General features: G+C 45.7%; 1 protein-coding gene across 2 annotated transcripts in view; it reads right to left on the bottom strand.

Moving 5' to 3' along the window:
• The window catches only part of VWCE (von Willebrand factor C and EGF domains), a 34,056-nt gene extending 19,904 nt beyond the window's left edge, over nucleotides 1–14,152 (bottom strand). Inside the window, exons 1-7 of one of the 2 annotated variants that reach the window (XM_053283680.1) lie at nucleotides 13,704–14,152; nucleotides 10,026–10,120; nucleotides 8,641–8,730; nucleotides 6,737–6,865; nucleotides 5,388–5,504; nucleotides 5,132–5,248; nucleotides 2,006–2,134 (exon numbers count right to left, since the gene is read on the bottom strand). In XM_053283680.1, the coding sequence (XP_053139655.1) occupies nucleotides 2,006–2,134; nucleotides 5,132–5,248; nucleotides 5,388–5,504; nucleotides 6,737–6,865; nucleotides 8,641–8,730; nucleotides 10,026–10,120; nucleotides 13,704–13,816 (790 nt within the window). In that variant the 5' untranslated portion in view covers nucleotides 13,817–14,152. The remainder of the gene's footprint in view (nucleotides 1–2,005; nucleotides 2,135–5,131; nucleotides 5,249–5,387; nucleotides 5,505–6,736; nucleotides 6,866–8,640; nucleotides 8,731–10,025; nucleotides 10,121–13,703) is intronic. The other variant, XM_053283681.1, reaches the window with a different exon arrangement.
• Between the last annotated feature and the right edge of the window lie 453 nt (nucleotides 14,153–14,605).

The raw sequence follows: 14,605 nt of genomic DNA, 5'->3' as shown, positions 1-14,605 counted from the left end.
GGCATTCAAGCTCACCTAGAACCCTCATAGCCACTGTTGTGAAGGAATTTCACACAATTTCTACAACGAGAACCGAAGGAGCCACTGTCCATATGACTCCTTACTCTTTTCTAAACCGGATTCTAGTCTATCAAGTCTTCCACACCAGTAAGAAAGTGCCCTTTCTCATATTGCTTGATCACAGAAAATGGAACTGAGTTTTCAAAAAACAAACAAAAATACTTCAAGAATGAAGATTTTAGACCTTAGAGGTCATAACTTATGAACTTCCACCTGTGCTCCCAGCAAGGGCTATAGTCAGCTTTCTTTGCTAGGTGAGGCAGGCACAAATAAAAACTTTTGCATTATGTAAAACTTTGAATGTAACAGAAAATTCATTATGAGCACCTGGAATTAAATCACTGGTGTGTTTTTTGTTTCATAAGAGATAAAGATGTTACATATACAATGTTCAAAGCGACACCAACATGTGAAAAACAAAAAACATAATTTATGCTGTGACTAGAAAGTGAAAAATAGCTGTAGCTTGTTATCTCAAAAGTGTATTGTTCTAATCTTATGTCACAAGACACTCCAATACCAAAGGGGGGTGGGATCAGGTCAAGAAAGATTACAATGCAGAATACAATGCAGCCAGAGTTAAGCATATAGGGAGAGTGGTGGTGAAAACATAGATAACTTTCTCACTGAAGTCAATGAGATTTAATAGTCTGTGACTTTAAGATTCTAGATTTTTCCCAACAAAAAAACTTGTCCAGACTACAACTCCTAATAATTTCAGGAGGAATCATATCTCTCAGCTTTTTAAAAAAGTTTTGTTCCTGACTTCCCATTAGATTTTCCTTTCCAACAACAAGGAAACCCTTTTAATTGTCAGGTAAATGATTCACTCAGCAGTCAGAACCCATTTTTTTAATTGGATGCTGGGTATATTTTCCCACCCAGCAGCATCTGCTGAAACAGACCCTTGATCCATCTATCTCAATTTTGTCTATTCTCACTAGCAATGGCTCGCCAGGATTTTAGGTAGAGGTATTTCCCAGCCCGATCAGGAGAGGCTGATTTAATCTGGGATTAAACCTGAGACGAAATTAATAGTCAGCCTTCTATGCTAGGTGTGGCAGGCACAAATAAATGAACAGGAAATCAGTTCTTTCCTCAGAACCAATATAAACTTGTTACATTGTTTATATTAACCTGAGATATATTAGATTAATAGAGTAATCTGAGATTTCACCTGGGACTTCCTGCATACAAAGCATGTCCTCCACTATTAAGCTAAGACTACATCAGGAGGAAATGGCTCTAGGGTGCTTGAAGCCCTGCAATGAATAAAGCTTGGGTGCCCAGCTAATTGGAGTGTGCACAGTGTTCCTGTTCTTCTCCTGGGTTCTGGTTCTGTTCTCGCTCTCCTTTCTTTAGTTAAGAGGGTAGAAAGGAACCAGGACCATTTTTCAGCCCTGGAGAGGAAGGGCAGGAGCTGCTGCCATCATGTCTGTCTACAATGAGGTTTTTGTTTGTGGGAGGGAAGGCTATCTGGCATTCTGTGTATGTATGCTTATGTGGAGAGGCGTACTTTTTTGCAGGGCACATGTATGTGTGGGTTTTCATCCTTGACCAACATTAACTGTGTGTGTATTTTCATCCTTTACCTTTAAGGATGGCAACAGGCCTCTACCATACTGCTGCACTTTTGTGGGAGAGCACAAGCTGTCGTAAAGTGTTTTTTTTTTAATATGACAATTGAGCCTACTCTTAAAACAAGCCTTTAAAAAAAAAAGGAGTCTCTAATGTCATAAACTAAAAAGCTATTTCCACCACCACCACCCAAAAAATCCTAGGTGGGGCAAAGCAGTACTCTAAGTGGGGCTATGCACCCTACAGCCCTGCCCCATCCGCCAGTCTCTTCTCTCGCCTGCCTCTTCCTTTTCGCCTCTGCTGAATGACTGAACTCTACTACGAGAAGATTCCACACATGCATCTGATATAGGGAAGCCAACCTTACCATCACAGGACACTCTGTCCAAACTGAGCCGGTAGCCGGGGCGGCAGCTGCACATAAAACTCCCAAGTGTGTTGTGGCAGGAGTGCTGGCAGGTCCGCTTCTCACCAGGTCGGCGACATTCATTCACATCTGCACCAGATGCACAGGGTGCTAGGGACTTACATCAGGGCTGGGTTGGCTCAAGCTTGTGGCTATACAGGTATTCCTATTGCTTAGCCATACAAGGTCAGAAAGGAGTTTGCAAAATGAGGGGGCCGAGTGTATTTCCCAAACGATCAAAACTGGGTTAGGAGCCCAGCCTTGAGACCCCTTTAATGCTATGTGTATTCTCTAGCTATGCCACAAGATGGGTAGTGGATAATTGTGTACTTTTTACTACTCCTGGTCCTTACCTGGTAGAACTGGGAATTGGGAACAATTCCACTGAAATTTCTGGATAGTTGCCATTTCTTAATATTTTCCAAGGAAGCCAACTATTTACAATCACTTTATAATAAAGATCCATATGCATTCTGATACAGTGAATACTTCAGCATGTATTCAAACTGCAGGCCAAATGTTTAGAAATTCTGCATAAGGCTGTCAGGTTGCCACCCAGAGATTTCTCCTGTGCCATTAAAGTAGTCACTGAATCAGGAAATGAAACAGCTATGGCTTCTCTTGCCTGTTTTCACCCCAACCCTTTCATTTGCCCTTCCACCATCTGTAGGGGCAAGCAGAGCTCCAGGAACACTGTGCTGAAGGAAGGGGAAGCAGAGAGAAGCATGAAAGTCCTGGGGGAAGCTGCAGAATCACCTCCTGATTCAGCTGCCTCATTCACTTTAAAGGTGCAGGGAGAATCTCCAGATTGCAACCCAGCACCCCTGTCTATAGGCATATGACTGCAATGCCATTTTCTTGAAAACCAATACGGTTTCTTGCTACAGGCATACCTTCCCAATAATCAGTGTTGCAGAGCACATTTTACCACCTGCCACAACCACAGGAATATAGGCAGTTGCCTTGTACCGAGTCAGACCATTGGTCCACCTAGCTCAGTACACTGCCTCCAAGGTGGCTCTCCAAGGTTTCAGGCAGGAGTCTTTCCTAGGGATGTGCACGAACTGGTTCAGAGGCCATTTTGGAGGCCTCTGTACCGGTTCAAATGCCGGGGCCAGTTTGACGTTCAAAGGCCCTGGGGTTGGCACTTTAAGGGCAGGGGAAGGGTGCACTTACCCCTCCCGCTGCTTTTCCCCCACCAGCACCATATTTTTCTAAAAACCTTCGGGGTGGCAGCGTACCCCCCCCCGCTACCCCATTGCCATCATTGGCCGGAAGTACCGGGCATACTGGCCAGAAATACCATCTGCATGCACCCATTGCACGCGTGTGCACACCCATCTGCCATGCACCCTCCCCTCGCCCTTGAAGTGCCAACCTCGAGGCCTCTGAACCGCCCGGCCGCAGTTCCATGCACATCCCTAATCTTTCCTAGCCCTATCTGGAGATACCAGGGATTGAACCTGGGACTTTGAGATACCAGGGATTGAACCTTGTAGAGCAGATGCTCTACCACTGAGCTACAGCCCCATTCCCAGTCTGGAAGGCCTTCCATAATGTGTACAGAACAATCCCTTTCTGTTCCAGAGTCAGTAGTTTCTCAGGCTTGCTATAGCACCAAGTCTCACAGTGAGGCCGTTCTCACAACCAGCCTAACCCTGCCTGGTCTACCCCAAGCAGGGTTAGGCTGGTCATGAGAAGCGGCATGATCCTCATGGATCCCTCTGCTCCCCACCCGCCTAACCCCCTTAACAAACCCAGCTTTTAGCTGAGGTTAAGGGTGTTCTCACACCCTTCTCCTGGCTACCGGGTATCATGTGATTCCTCGGGAGCATAGAGAGCCTGTCTGATGGGGGGGATCTCCAGTGCAACATGCGTGCCACGCCTTGCATTGCGGAATGTCTGGAGGCCAGAACAACAAGTTCCGGCCCCAGATCCCCCTGCCCTGCTCTGTGCTTCATGGAGCAGCATGGAGCAGGGTTGTCCGTGTGGGTGCGCAAGAGGGGTGCTGATGGAGGAACATTCAGTCATCTGCGGGGAAGGTAGGTTAAGTTCAGCCTTTCCCCCAGGCCCTCCCAGTTCACCCAGGACGATCGTGTGACTCGCCCCACAGTGGTGCTTGATGTGAAGAAGTCACCTTTAATTCAGACAGAACTCCTGTGCCTTGAGCAGCTGTGTGGCAAGCAGAAAAGATCTGTCATGCCACTGGTAGAAGGGCAGGAGTTTTGCCAGAAAAAAGCATCAGCCCTTCTTGAGGCTAATCAGTATTGTCAAACTTGTAGTGAGGACTAGCCTACCCATGCAGCACTCTGGGGGAAAACTGCATATGGTGGCGAGTTTGGCCAAATTCTAACGCATCCTGCCACCCACTTGCCCACTCGTTCAGTAGGGGTTCTGTGCACACCCGGGAGTTGGGGGGGTCGCCTTAAGGTGCAGGGAGGGTGCCTTAACTTCCCTGCCACACTTCCCCCTCCAGCGCTGCTTCAAAAACCGCTGGCGTGGGGCAGCTATATACCCTCTTGCCACCCCAATCAGTGTAAAACCAGAAGCGGCACGAGCACCTGCCATTTCCAGTTTGAATGCAGGGTTTCTGAACCGGTTTGGCATTCTAGAATAGAACACCGAACTGGTTTGTGCACCTCCCTATCACTCAGCCATGCTGCTTGCCTACTCTGGTGGAAAGAAAAGGAAAAGAAAGGCGACACACTAGCCTAACTCTCTAACACTCTCTTCTCTTCCACTTCTCTCCTTTCCTCTCCTTCTTTTGAAATTCACCACCAGGCAAGGGGGTGGGGAACAAGGCACAGAATGTGTTTCAGGCAAAGAATCTTGCAGCCTCCTGGGTTCTGTTCTGATTTTAAATCATGAAACTTTGATCTCACCTAAGTAACTTTATTCACTTTTTGTCCATAACCAACTAGTTTCTGAGGACGAGCAATAGCTATATGGACAACATTTTGTAAATAAAATGTAATTTAGCCTGGAGGCAGAAGGAGAAGATTATCTTCTGATGGCCCCAGGCTAGGAGATTGCCTCTGGCAAGCTGGGAAACTTTTATAGTTTCCCCAAAAAAGAAGGGACACATACCCACACAGGTGTGCCGGTTGCCATGCAGGTAGAAGCCAGGATAGCAAGAACATCGATAGCTGCCAATACTGTTCTTGCAGTGTTGCTGACAGGGTGTTGCCAGACACTCATCAGTATCTGAGAACAAAATAGAAAACAGTACTGTCAAAATAATCTGCTGCATGTAAAAAAAATCCTGCTTTAGAAAACTTCTTCCATATCCCTAGCATTTCCCCCACAACCTCCAGTCCCGTGCTATAGTCACAAACAGACTCACCTTGACAGCTGTGTCGGTCAGCAGAGAGTTGCATCCCGGGGCCACATTCACACACAAAGCCACCTTCTGTATTCACACATAGCCCTTCACAGGAGGCACTTTCGCACTCATCAATATCTGGGGGAAAGATGCATGTAAAGGTGGGAAGGGATGGACTAAACAGACACAGAGAGGCATGAGAAAGAATTGGAAGAGGATGGGGTGGAACTATAAAGCCCACAACCAGCAATATCTGTAAGATATTGCTGGTTGTGGCTTGGTTCCAAGATATTTAAGAGAACGCTGCCTTCTTCATGAAATCCACCACGTATTAAGATCATCAGTGGAGGTGTGGTAGCAGTTGCCACTGGCTCAGTTGGTGGCAACTCAAAACTGGACCTTTTCTAGGGTTGCCCCGGGACTTTGGAATGCACTTCTTAACAAAATTAGGGCCTCCCCTTTTCTGGATGTTTTGAAGAAACATCTGAAAACATACCAGTTTAATCAGGCTTTTAATTTATAGTTGTAAAATTTTACATTTTTGAGTTTTTAATCTATATTTTAAATTGTTTTAATGGTGTTAATGTTTTAATTGCTGTTATGTTTTAGATTGTAAACCGTGCAGTGATTTGTATATAGGGTGATGTAGAAATGTGCTAAATAAATAAATAGATAGATAGACTTAAAATAAAATAAGAGGGGTCCCCCCCACACTTCTGTTTACTACACTGGCAGATATCAAACCAACTACTTTTCAATCACTATCTCATCAACTGCTTCAGGCAATGTTCTTCGCACCAGAGCAGATTCTACCCCCACTCCCTTGGCTCATTTAGGTTTGCAGTGGCATTGAGAAAGATGCCCCATAAACTTAACAGCGGGGAAGCAACCTGCCTAGAGAGCAGGAGGCTGTTAGTTCGAATCCCCGCTGGTGTGTATCTCAGAATATGGGAGACTCCTATATCGGGCAGAAGCGATATGGGAAGATACTGAAAGGCATCATCTCATACGGAGCAGGAGGAGACAATGGTAAACCCCTCCTGTATTCTACCAAGAAAAACTACAAAGTTCTGTGGTCACCAGGAGTCGACACCGACTCAACGGCACAACCTATCCTAAAAGGTTTGCTATGGAGTGCCAACTATTCCTGCAGGCAATTTAAAAAGAACTTCTCTGTGGCAGCTATGTTGTATGCTCCAGTCTTAAGTTTATCAGGAACAACCAACACAGAATTCCAGAAGTGGCACTGTCTCCAAACAGCAGAGAGAGAACGCCTGTGGTTTAGAGCCCAGACTTGTGATTATATGTCTGGAACATGTCTACTGGTTCTGCAGGGTCATTATAAAGACAACATCCCTTTTCTGGCTTACCTGCACAACGTACACCATTGGTTGTCTCAGTCATGGAGAATCCCAATGGGCACACCCGTGCCACCTCCTGGCAGCCACCATGATTACAGACAAGGTCACAGCCATACTCTCCACAGGCACCAGAGGAGTCTGGAAAAAAATGAGAGGTGCAAACAGGGCCTGAGCACCAAGGTTAGGTGGGAGAACAGATACACTTTAATGGGGAGGGCAGCCCAGGCTGTACGCCCATTACCATGAAATTTTAATGCTAAATTGTAGATCATGCTTGAGGGTTTTCCTGAATCTGTATGGGATCTGGATCAGATCTTATGAGATATGATGGGGCCAATCAGGAGTAGTGTTAGAACAGAAAATCCTGAACAGTGAACTGCTAACCCAGGTCCTCCTCTAGAATGTTGCCTTTCCTATAGATAGATAGATAGATAGATAGATAGATAGATAGATAGATAGATAGATAGATAGATAGATAGATAGATAGATAAAGTCCCAGCAAGATTCTGGTTTTCAGTGTTTCCTGTGCATGGGCAAAAGGGGCCTGCAGGATGTAGAAACCAGCTGGCCACAGGATGGGGGGATAAACATCATCATCGTTGTAATCGTCATCAAAGATCTTGAGATCCCAGGCACAGGGGGAACCAGTGTTGCTGATAGGACTTAGAGGCCCCAGAACAAGTGAGTAAATGAAGTAAGGCCTCATGTTTCCAGAGAAGAAATGACACTAGATCTGAGGGCCAGGGAGCAGTGTCTCGAGGCACATGTCACTCCTCCTGTATTATTAATGCCTGGCTATACATACAGATCAGGCAGCTAGACGTGCAAGCAGCTTCAACAAAAAGGAACTAAAGGACAATTCCCCACCCCCCTCACCCCAAATAGGCAGGGGATGGAGAACAACTTTGTGCTGGATCCAAATAAATGATACTTAGTCACTGGGGGCACATTTCAAATTTTTAAAGGCAATAAAGATGTGAGAGGAGCCTTACCTTTTGCTTCTTCACTGAAAAGGGGGTGAAAAAGCAAGATAGTAGCTTGCCATTAGGCAGGAGAGGGTGCGGAGGCAGGCAAACCAGAGTTATGTAAATTGAAACACATCCAGAACCTTAAGATAGGTTTTTAAAATATTTAGTTCTCACCATGGTACCCATGCTTTCTCTTCAGATAACTCCTACTTAAAGCTTTTCACTTCCTTCCCTCCCTGTTAAGCTTATTTGAAAGATGTTAATTTAAACATCACTGTGAAATCTCTAAACCATTTGGCTTTTGTTGCTGTCATCAATATGCTTAGAGTAGTACCAAGGCACTTAAAGGTCCTTGGGAGGAGAAGCAGAGCTACTGCTGCTGGAGCTGTTCCTTAGGGCAGAACTGAGGACGCTCTTGCCCAGCAGAGAGCAGATCTCCAGAGGGATGGTGGCCATTGTTCAGTCGTTCCATGCACAAGAAACTCAAAGGAACATAGGAAGCTGTCTTATACAGAGTCAGGTCACTGGCCCATCTAATTCAGTATTGTCTACACTGACTGGCAGCTGCTCTCCAAGGTTTCAGGCCGGAGGCTCTCCCAGTCCTACCTTGAGGTGCCAGGGAGTGAACCTGGGACCTTCTGCATGCAAGCATGCAGCTGCTCTTCCATTGAGCTATGGCCCCATCTCCTATGGGGAATCTCTCACATGTAGTCACCCATCCAATGTGAACCAGGGAGGGCCCTGCCTAGCAAAGGGGACAATACAGGTTCTCTACCATGAGACCAGCTCTCCTCCCCAAGCAAGAAGCCCGCCAGCCAGCCAGGTGTTCCAGCTATTCAGAGGCAAAATAATTTATTTATTTTTGTAGTTCTGCCCTTTACCACTCAGAAGAAAATTCAAAATACTATAACTATTAACAGCAGCATTCCACGAAGTTCTCTTTACCTTGACAAGTAATGCCTTGTCCTCCACCCCTGCAGGAACAGACGTTGGGAGCGATGCACAAACCACTGCCACACCCAAAGGAACAAAGTGCTGCCGGGGAGGCAGAGAAAGCATCAGTCAGGACAAGAAAAAGTTATGATCTCGCCTGCCCCTGCAGAAGAGAACCGCTCCCATTCCAAGGATATAAGAGCCTAGTTAAGAGATCCTCAGTTGTCAGAGGAGAATGACAACATTTCTCCTAGGGAATGAGAGGAAGTATGAAGGATTGCTAGAAGTGCGTTGGGTGAATTAATGAGAGCCCCACTCCTCCACATTAGCAGAGGAAGAGAGAGTGATTTGGTACTATAAAAACCTTGTCAGTGGTTCTTGGAAATGCCCACTGCTGACAGGAGAGACCCCGACATTAATGCTGAATCCCACTATATGTCAGTCATAGAAGGGTAGGATGAGTAATTTGTTCTCTTCCATAGAGGACGGTCCTCTTTTTCATTCCATGGAGGCTTCTCAGTTTTGTGCCAGCTGTCAATGCCATTTCTATACTACAAACCTACATTGGTTTTATACCACTTTAACTGGCATCACTCCCCTGCCCAAAGAATCTTGGGAACGGAAAATTCCATTAGCGATACCTCATTCCTTTCTCACAAAACTACAGCTCCCAGTGTCCTCTGGGAAAATAGCATGACTATTGAACCAGTATAACACTATGCACTTAATACTGGGTACTGAGTTGCCACAGCAGAATTACAAGATGACATAGAATGTGGTCGAACAGAATGATCCCATGCTTCCTAGCAATGGAGCTGAAGCTGCCCTCACCACTCTCTGCTTCAAGTGCTGTTGCTGTTATACATCTCCTCCACTCTGGAATCTCTAGTGTGTTCTTACGCAAGAGGAACCCTCAAGTCAAGTGCCCTTGAACAAGATCAGTCCAGTATTATGGCTTAGGGCCAGACTAGATAATATGCCTGTTGCATGACTGAGGTCTGCATGCTTGCCCTTTTAAATATAAATAGCACTGGGCCTCCAGTCCAGATCAGGATCGGGGGGGGGGGCATTTCCTTTAACCCTTTGCCTCACCCAGCTTCTCTTTGCCCAAGAGAAAAGCTTCTGTTGGCACCAATAGGAGCTTTTCTCTTAGGACAAATAGCAGATTCAGGAGAGCCCAATATGGATTGGGATTGTCATGAAAGCAAAGGATTAAAGGCCATTTCCCCCCACTGCACTCTAAGTCTGGACCTGCCCCCTTGCACATGCTATTATTTACATTAGAAAACCATGCTAGCTGCATTCATACAACACGTCTATCATCTTTTTTGTTCCTTATGTATTATACAAAAGTTGAGGAAGCTGGTGTCTTCCAGACTAGTGCTCTGGATACTTACGCAGAGTACACTGTCCACTGCCTGGAGAAGGTATCCACCCAGGGCAGCATCCGCTTCCAAAACCAGAAAGGCAAACATGTGGTCCCACACGGCGTCTAGGAGTAAAAAAGAGACAGGATGGGCATTTCCAACAAGTGAGAACTACTCCGTTTTTGCTCTGTCTTAAGAGTGATTTGAAAGAGGAACCTTTCAAAGTGGTGATTCTCTTATATTTAGCAGGGGGAGAGCAACTGTCCAGATCTCTCCCCAGCACAACATCTCACCAGTGGTTGTTGCTGGTGTGTCTACTTTATGTTTCTTTGTAGACTACGAACCTTTTTGGGACAGGGAACCATCTTATTTTTTCTATGGAAAATGCTTTGAGAACTTGGGGGTTTTTTTGGTTGAAAAGCGGTATGAATAAAATAATAATAAAACAATAATAATTTCATTCCACTATTCTGCACATAGTGAGCTGGGATTCGCATTATGCTTAAGGTTGTCTGAATTGCTGGGTAAAATATTAAAAATGGTTGGAACCTAAAACTCCATTATGGGTATCTCCGATTGAAGCTTTAGCACGTAAAGAGGTAAATATGCAATCGCAATGCGGTACTTATAGAGATCTGTTATATTTTCAAGAAAAGGACTGTAAGTTAAAAAGTTTAACTGAAGTACAAAATTTGGTTAGTGATTGGTTTCAGTACTATCAGCTAAATGAAGTTTATAAGAAGGATCTTAAAGCTGGATTTGAGGATCAGATGTTGAGATTTGAGAAGGAGCTGTGTGAAAATGATGAAAAATTAGTTTCTAAAATGTATAAGCTCTTGCTTTTGGAGGAGAAAAGAGACGAAGTGGTTAAAACGACTATGGTAAAATGGGCTCAAGATGTGGGGTGCAATATAGAAATGGCAGCCTGGGAAAAATTATGGAAAACTGATTTAAAGTTCACTGCATGTTATGTTCTAAAAGAAAATTATTATAAAATGATGTATAGCTGGCATTTGACACCAAAAAAACTGGCATTAATGTATAAAAATGTTTCAAACAAATGTTGGAAATGTGGATACTCTGAAGGAAGCTTTTTTCATATGTGGTGGACTTGTAGGAAGGCTAAGGCCTTTTGGGGCATGATATATAATGAGTTAAAGAAAATATTTAAAATGACATTTCCTAAGAAGCCAGAATCCTTCCTGCTGGGAATAACGCAAGGAGTGTTTTCTACAACTAATTTAACATTCTTTATGTACGCTACCATGGCGGCTAGAATAATATATGCACAGAAATGGAAGAGTAATGAACTGCCTTCAAAAGATTGGTTGATACAAATTTTGGAATATGCGGAGATGGCAAAACTTACAGTACTGATAAGAGACCAAAATTTAGAATGCTTTAAAGAAGATTGGAAACCGTTCTTATTATATTTAAAGAACTATTTTCCTAATATTGATTTTACAACAGGGTTTGAAATCTAGTAATATTAGCAGGTTGGGTAGATCAAAATCGTGTTTGTAAGGTTTAGATCTAAGTTTTGAATTATTATAGCAAGGGTTAATTTTATAGTTGGTGATTCACGAGGAGGTGTGAGCAGGAAGTCCATATTTGTTCAATATGTTGTGAATGTTAAGATATTGTTAAAATTAATAAAAATTTAATTAAACAAAATAAGGTTGTCTGAATTGTCTAATATAAACTGCAAATATCGTTCAACAACTTAATCCCATGGATGGAACAATTCAGGCTGTCCAGGCAGATAGTGGTCGCTTTTAGTCCCGAACAAGAAATAGTGGTAGAAAATTGGAGCAAAAAAACGAACGGAGGACCCAATTACATGTTACATTAAATGAATTAAGAGGTGTGCTTAGGAATTGAAGCTTCTGTTCTATAACAAAAAGCAGCCATGGAAGAAGTAGGGATCCAGATTAGAAGCACAATGTGTGGGAAGCAGAGGTGTCATCCGTCCTCCCTGCACAATGTTTCCTGCCAAAAAACCCACCCTCTCACAGGCTGCTGTATTGCTTCAAATAACTTTAGGGACAAATAGCAGGTTTGGAGGGAGGGGTATGTGTTTTTATTGGAAAATAGTGGAGGGGAAAGGGTTGTCCCCCTCCCCACATGCCATGGGCCTGATCCCGATTGAGAACCCCCACAGCTGCTTTTCTTTCTTTCTTTTTAAGTTGCCGCTCTGCAGTACAGGGAGGCACTAGAACCAGTCATTTATAGTTCCCCTCCCCACACCGCCACTGAACAGTCCAGGAGGAGAATGCTTTGCACAATATTCCCCAGAGCCATGTGGTTTAGTGGAGAGAGAAGCACTGTTGTGGGCTTGCTGGTTGATGTCGGCTTATTCTGCAACTGTGATGGAGAATGGAATAAGAAGTCTTCAGGTGTGCTCAAGAAAGCAACACAGATCCAAAAAATGCTGATATTGGCAAACAGGATTGGTGTGGTAGACCTACAGCGGGGTCGGGGTGGGAGAAAGCCCAGAGAGATAGCTCTGCCAGGACACACAGAAAGGCAGACAGAAAAGGCAATGTGAAATATTGTTCTGGGCTAATCCACCCAGCCACCTAATGGTGCGGTGAGGAAATGACTTGACTAGCAAGCCAGAGGCTGCCGGTTCAAATCCCCGCTGGTATCAGGCAGCAGTGATATAGAAAGATGCTGAAAGGCATCTTCTCATACTGTGAGGGAGATGGCAATGGTAAACCCATCCGGTATTCTACCCAAGAAAACCACAGGGCTCTATGGTCGCCAGGAGTTGACATCGACTCAACAGCACACTTTACCTTTACTTTAATCTACCCAACTCATGGTTGGGTGTACCTCCCCCCCCCCCTTTGTCTTGATTGAAATAAGGGTGTTCATTAGAACAGGTTGTCTAAAGCAGAGGTTCTCAACGTTGGGTCTCCAGATGTTATTGGACTTCAACTCCCATAATCCCCTGCCCCAGTGGCCTTTGGTTGGGGATTATGGGAGTTGAAGTGCAATAACATCTGGAGACCCAAGGTTGAGAATCTCCAGTCTACAGCATTTGCCACAAATAGAAGCTGCCGTTTTGCACATCATCATAAGCTTTCCGTAAGTGCAAACCTGCAGCTTCTGAGAAGTGCTCAATGACCATGGGGTACATAACAGCACTGGGGTAAAATCAGGGTTTGACTACTAAGTGAACTAAACACACAGCTTTGTGCCCAAATTTAATTCAGCCCCTCATTTGCTCATTCTACATTTCAGCCTACACTGTGCAAATTGGCCCTCCCTTGAAAATAAGCCTGTCTTATCTTGCTTCGGATCGCAGCCTATAACCAGGCAGTTCACACACACCTTTTACAGAAGGAGAGAGAAGTCAGTATGAAGAGGGCAGATCAAGAGCACTTCAGCCTTAGGAACAGAAAGGGATGCAGTGGGTAGGAAGAAGTGATGGCCATCCCCAGTGAGACAAAGTACTTCTCCAGGCAGACACGGCTGCCTCCATACACCTCCACCACGGATGCCAAGAAAGCCCTGCAAGCCACCATCTGGCTGGAGCTGCCCTCCTCTATGCTATGGGTATAGCTGGGAGGAAGCACTGTGACTGCCCAGTCTTTGGCCCAGCTCAGGAGTTCTCCAGCCCAATTCTAGGTGGACTAGGTAGGGGAGAGTAGGTGGGGGGTCTTGGCTGTCTCTGGATGGGGATGGATATGGGGAGGGAGGTACCTCTCCACGGCGGCGAAGTTGGCAAGCTTCTTCCTTCCTGTGTAGACTCTCCCCTGGGCCCCTTGAAGGCACACAGTCACACAGGCAGCCTGGAAGAGCAGCTCGGCGAACATGACAGGCGTCTCCCCGTCCACAGAGATGCTCACTTCAGAGCGCCTTCCTTCCCCTCCCTCCTTTCCCCCACAGGCCCCTACAGCATGGTCATGCTCTGGCCTGTCTTCCCCACCAAAGGATGAGGCTGGGGGCTCCTCCTGGGCAGAGGAGGGGAGCTGGGATCAATGATCTCAGTCTGGGGGCAGCATTGGGAACAGACTCCTCCTCCCCACAGCCAGGCTCAGATTCCTTAGCTCCCCCAGCCCATGTGTTAGGAGTGGAAAACTCAGTATATGTGTGTGCGCGAGAGAGAGAGAGCGAGGGTGTGAGTGCGTGCATGTCTGTGTGCAAGAGTGTGCTTGCCTGCCTGCCTGCCTCCCTCCCTACTGGGGCAGAGGCACCATGAGAGGAGATGCGGGGGGGGGGAGGATCCCAGCCTTCCAAACACAGCAGCTCTGTTGTTTGACTGGGAAGAGGCTCCCTTGCTCTCCCCCCCCCCCAACCTCTTGCAGGAGTCTCCTTTTCCACATCTGGCAAGGCTCAAGAATCCCCCCTCCCCTCTCCCCTCACTGGGCTGTTTTCCCAGCTGCACCAAAGAGGAGCTGAAACAGATAAAATGTTCCAAGTCAGATCCAGTGGGGCTGACAACAAGGACACGTGTCAAACGTAAATAGCTGCCTAGGAGGTGCCACTTGAGGCAAATTGGGTGCCTCTTTCCAGAGATAAGTAGCAAGGGGGGGGGGGGGAAGAGAAGATCAAACAGCCACTGTTGCTGTCACCTGGCAGGCTCACTTTCACATCTGAAAAAG

This window comes from Hemicordylus capensis, chromosome 1 (assembly GCF_027244095.1).
Source record: "Hemicordylus capensis ecotype Gifberg chromosome 1, rHemCap1.1.pri, whole genome shotgun sequence".
NCBI classification, from domain to species: Eukaryota; Metazoa; Chordata; class Lepidosauria; order Squamata; family Cordylidae; genus Hemicordylus; species Hemicordylus capensis.
This window is presented reverse-complemented; position numbering and strand designations above follow the sequence as displayed.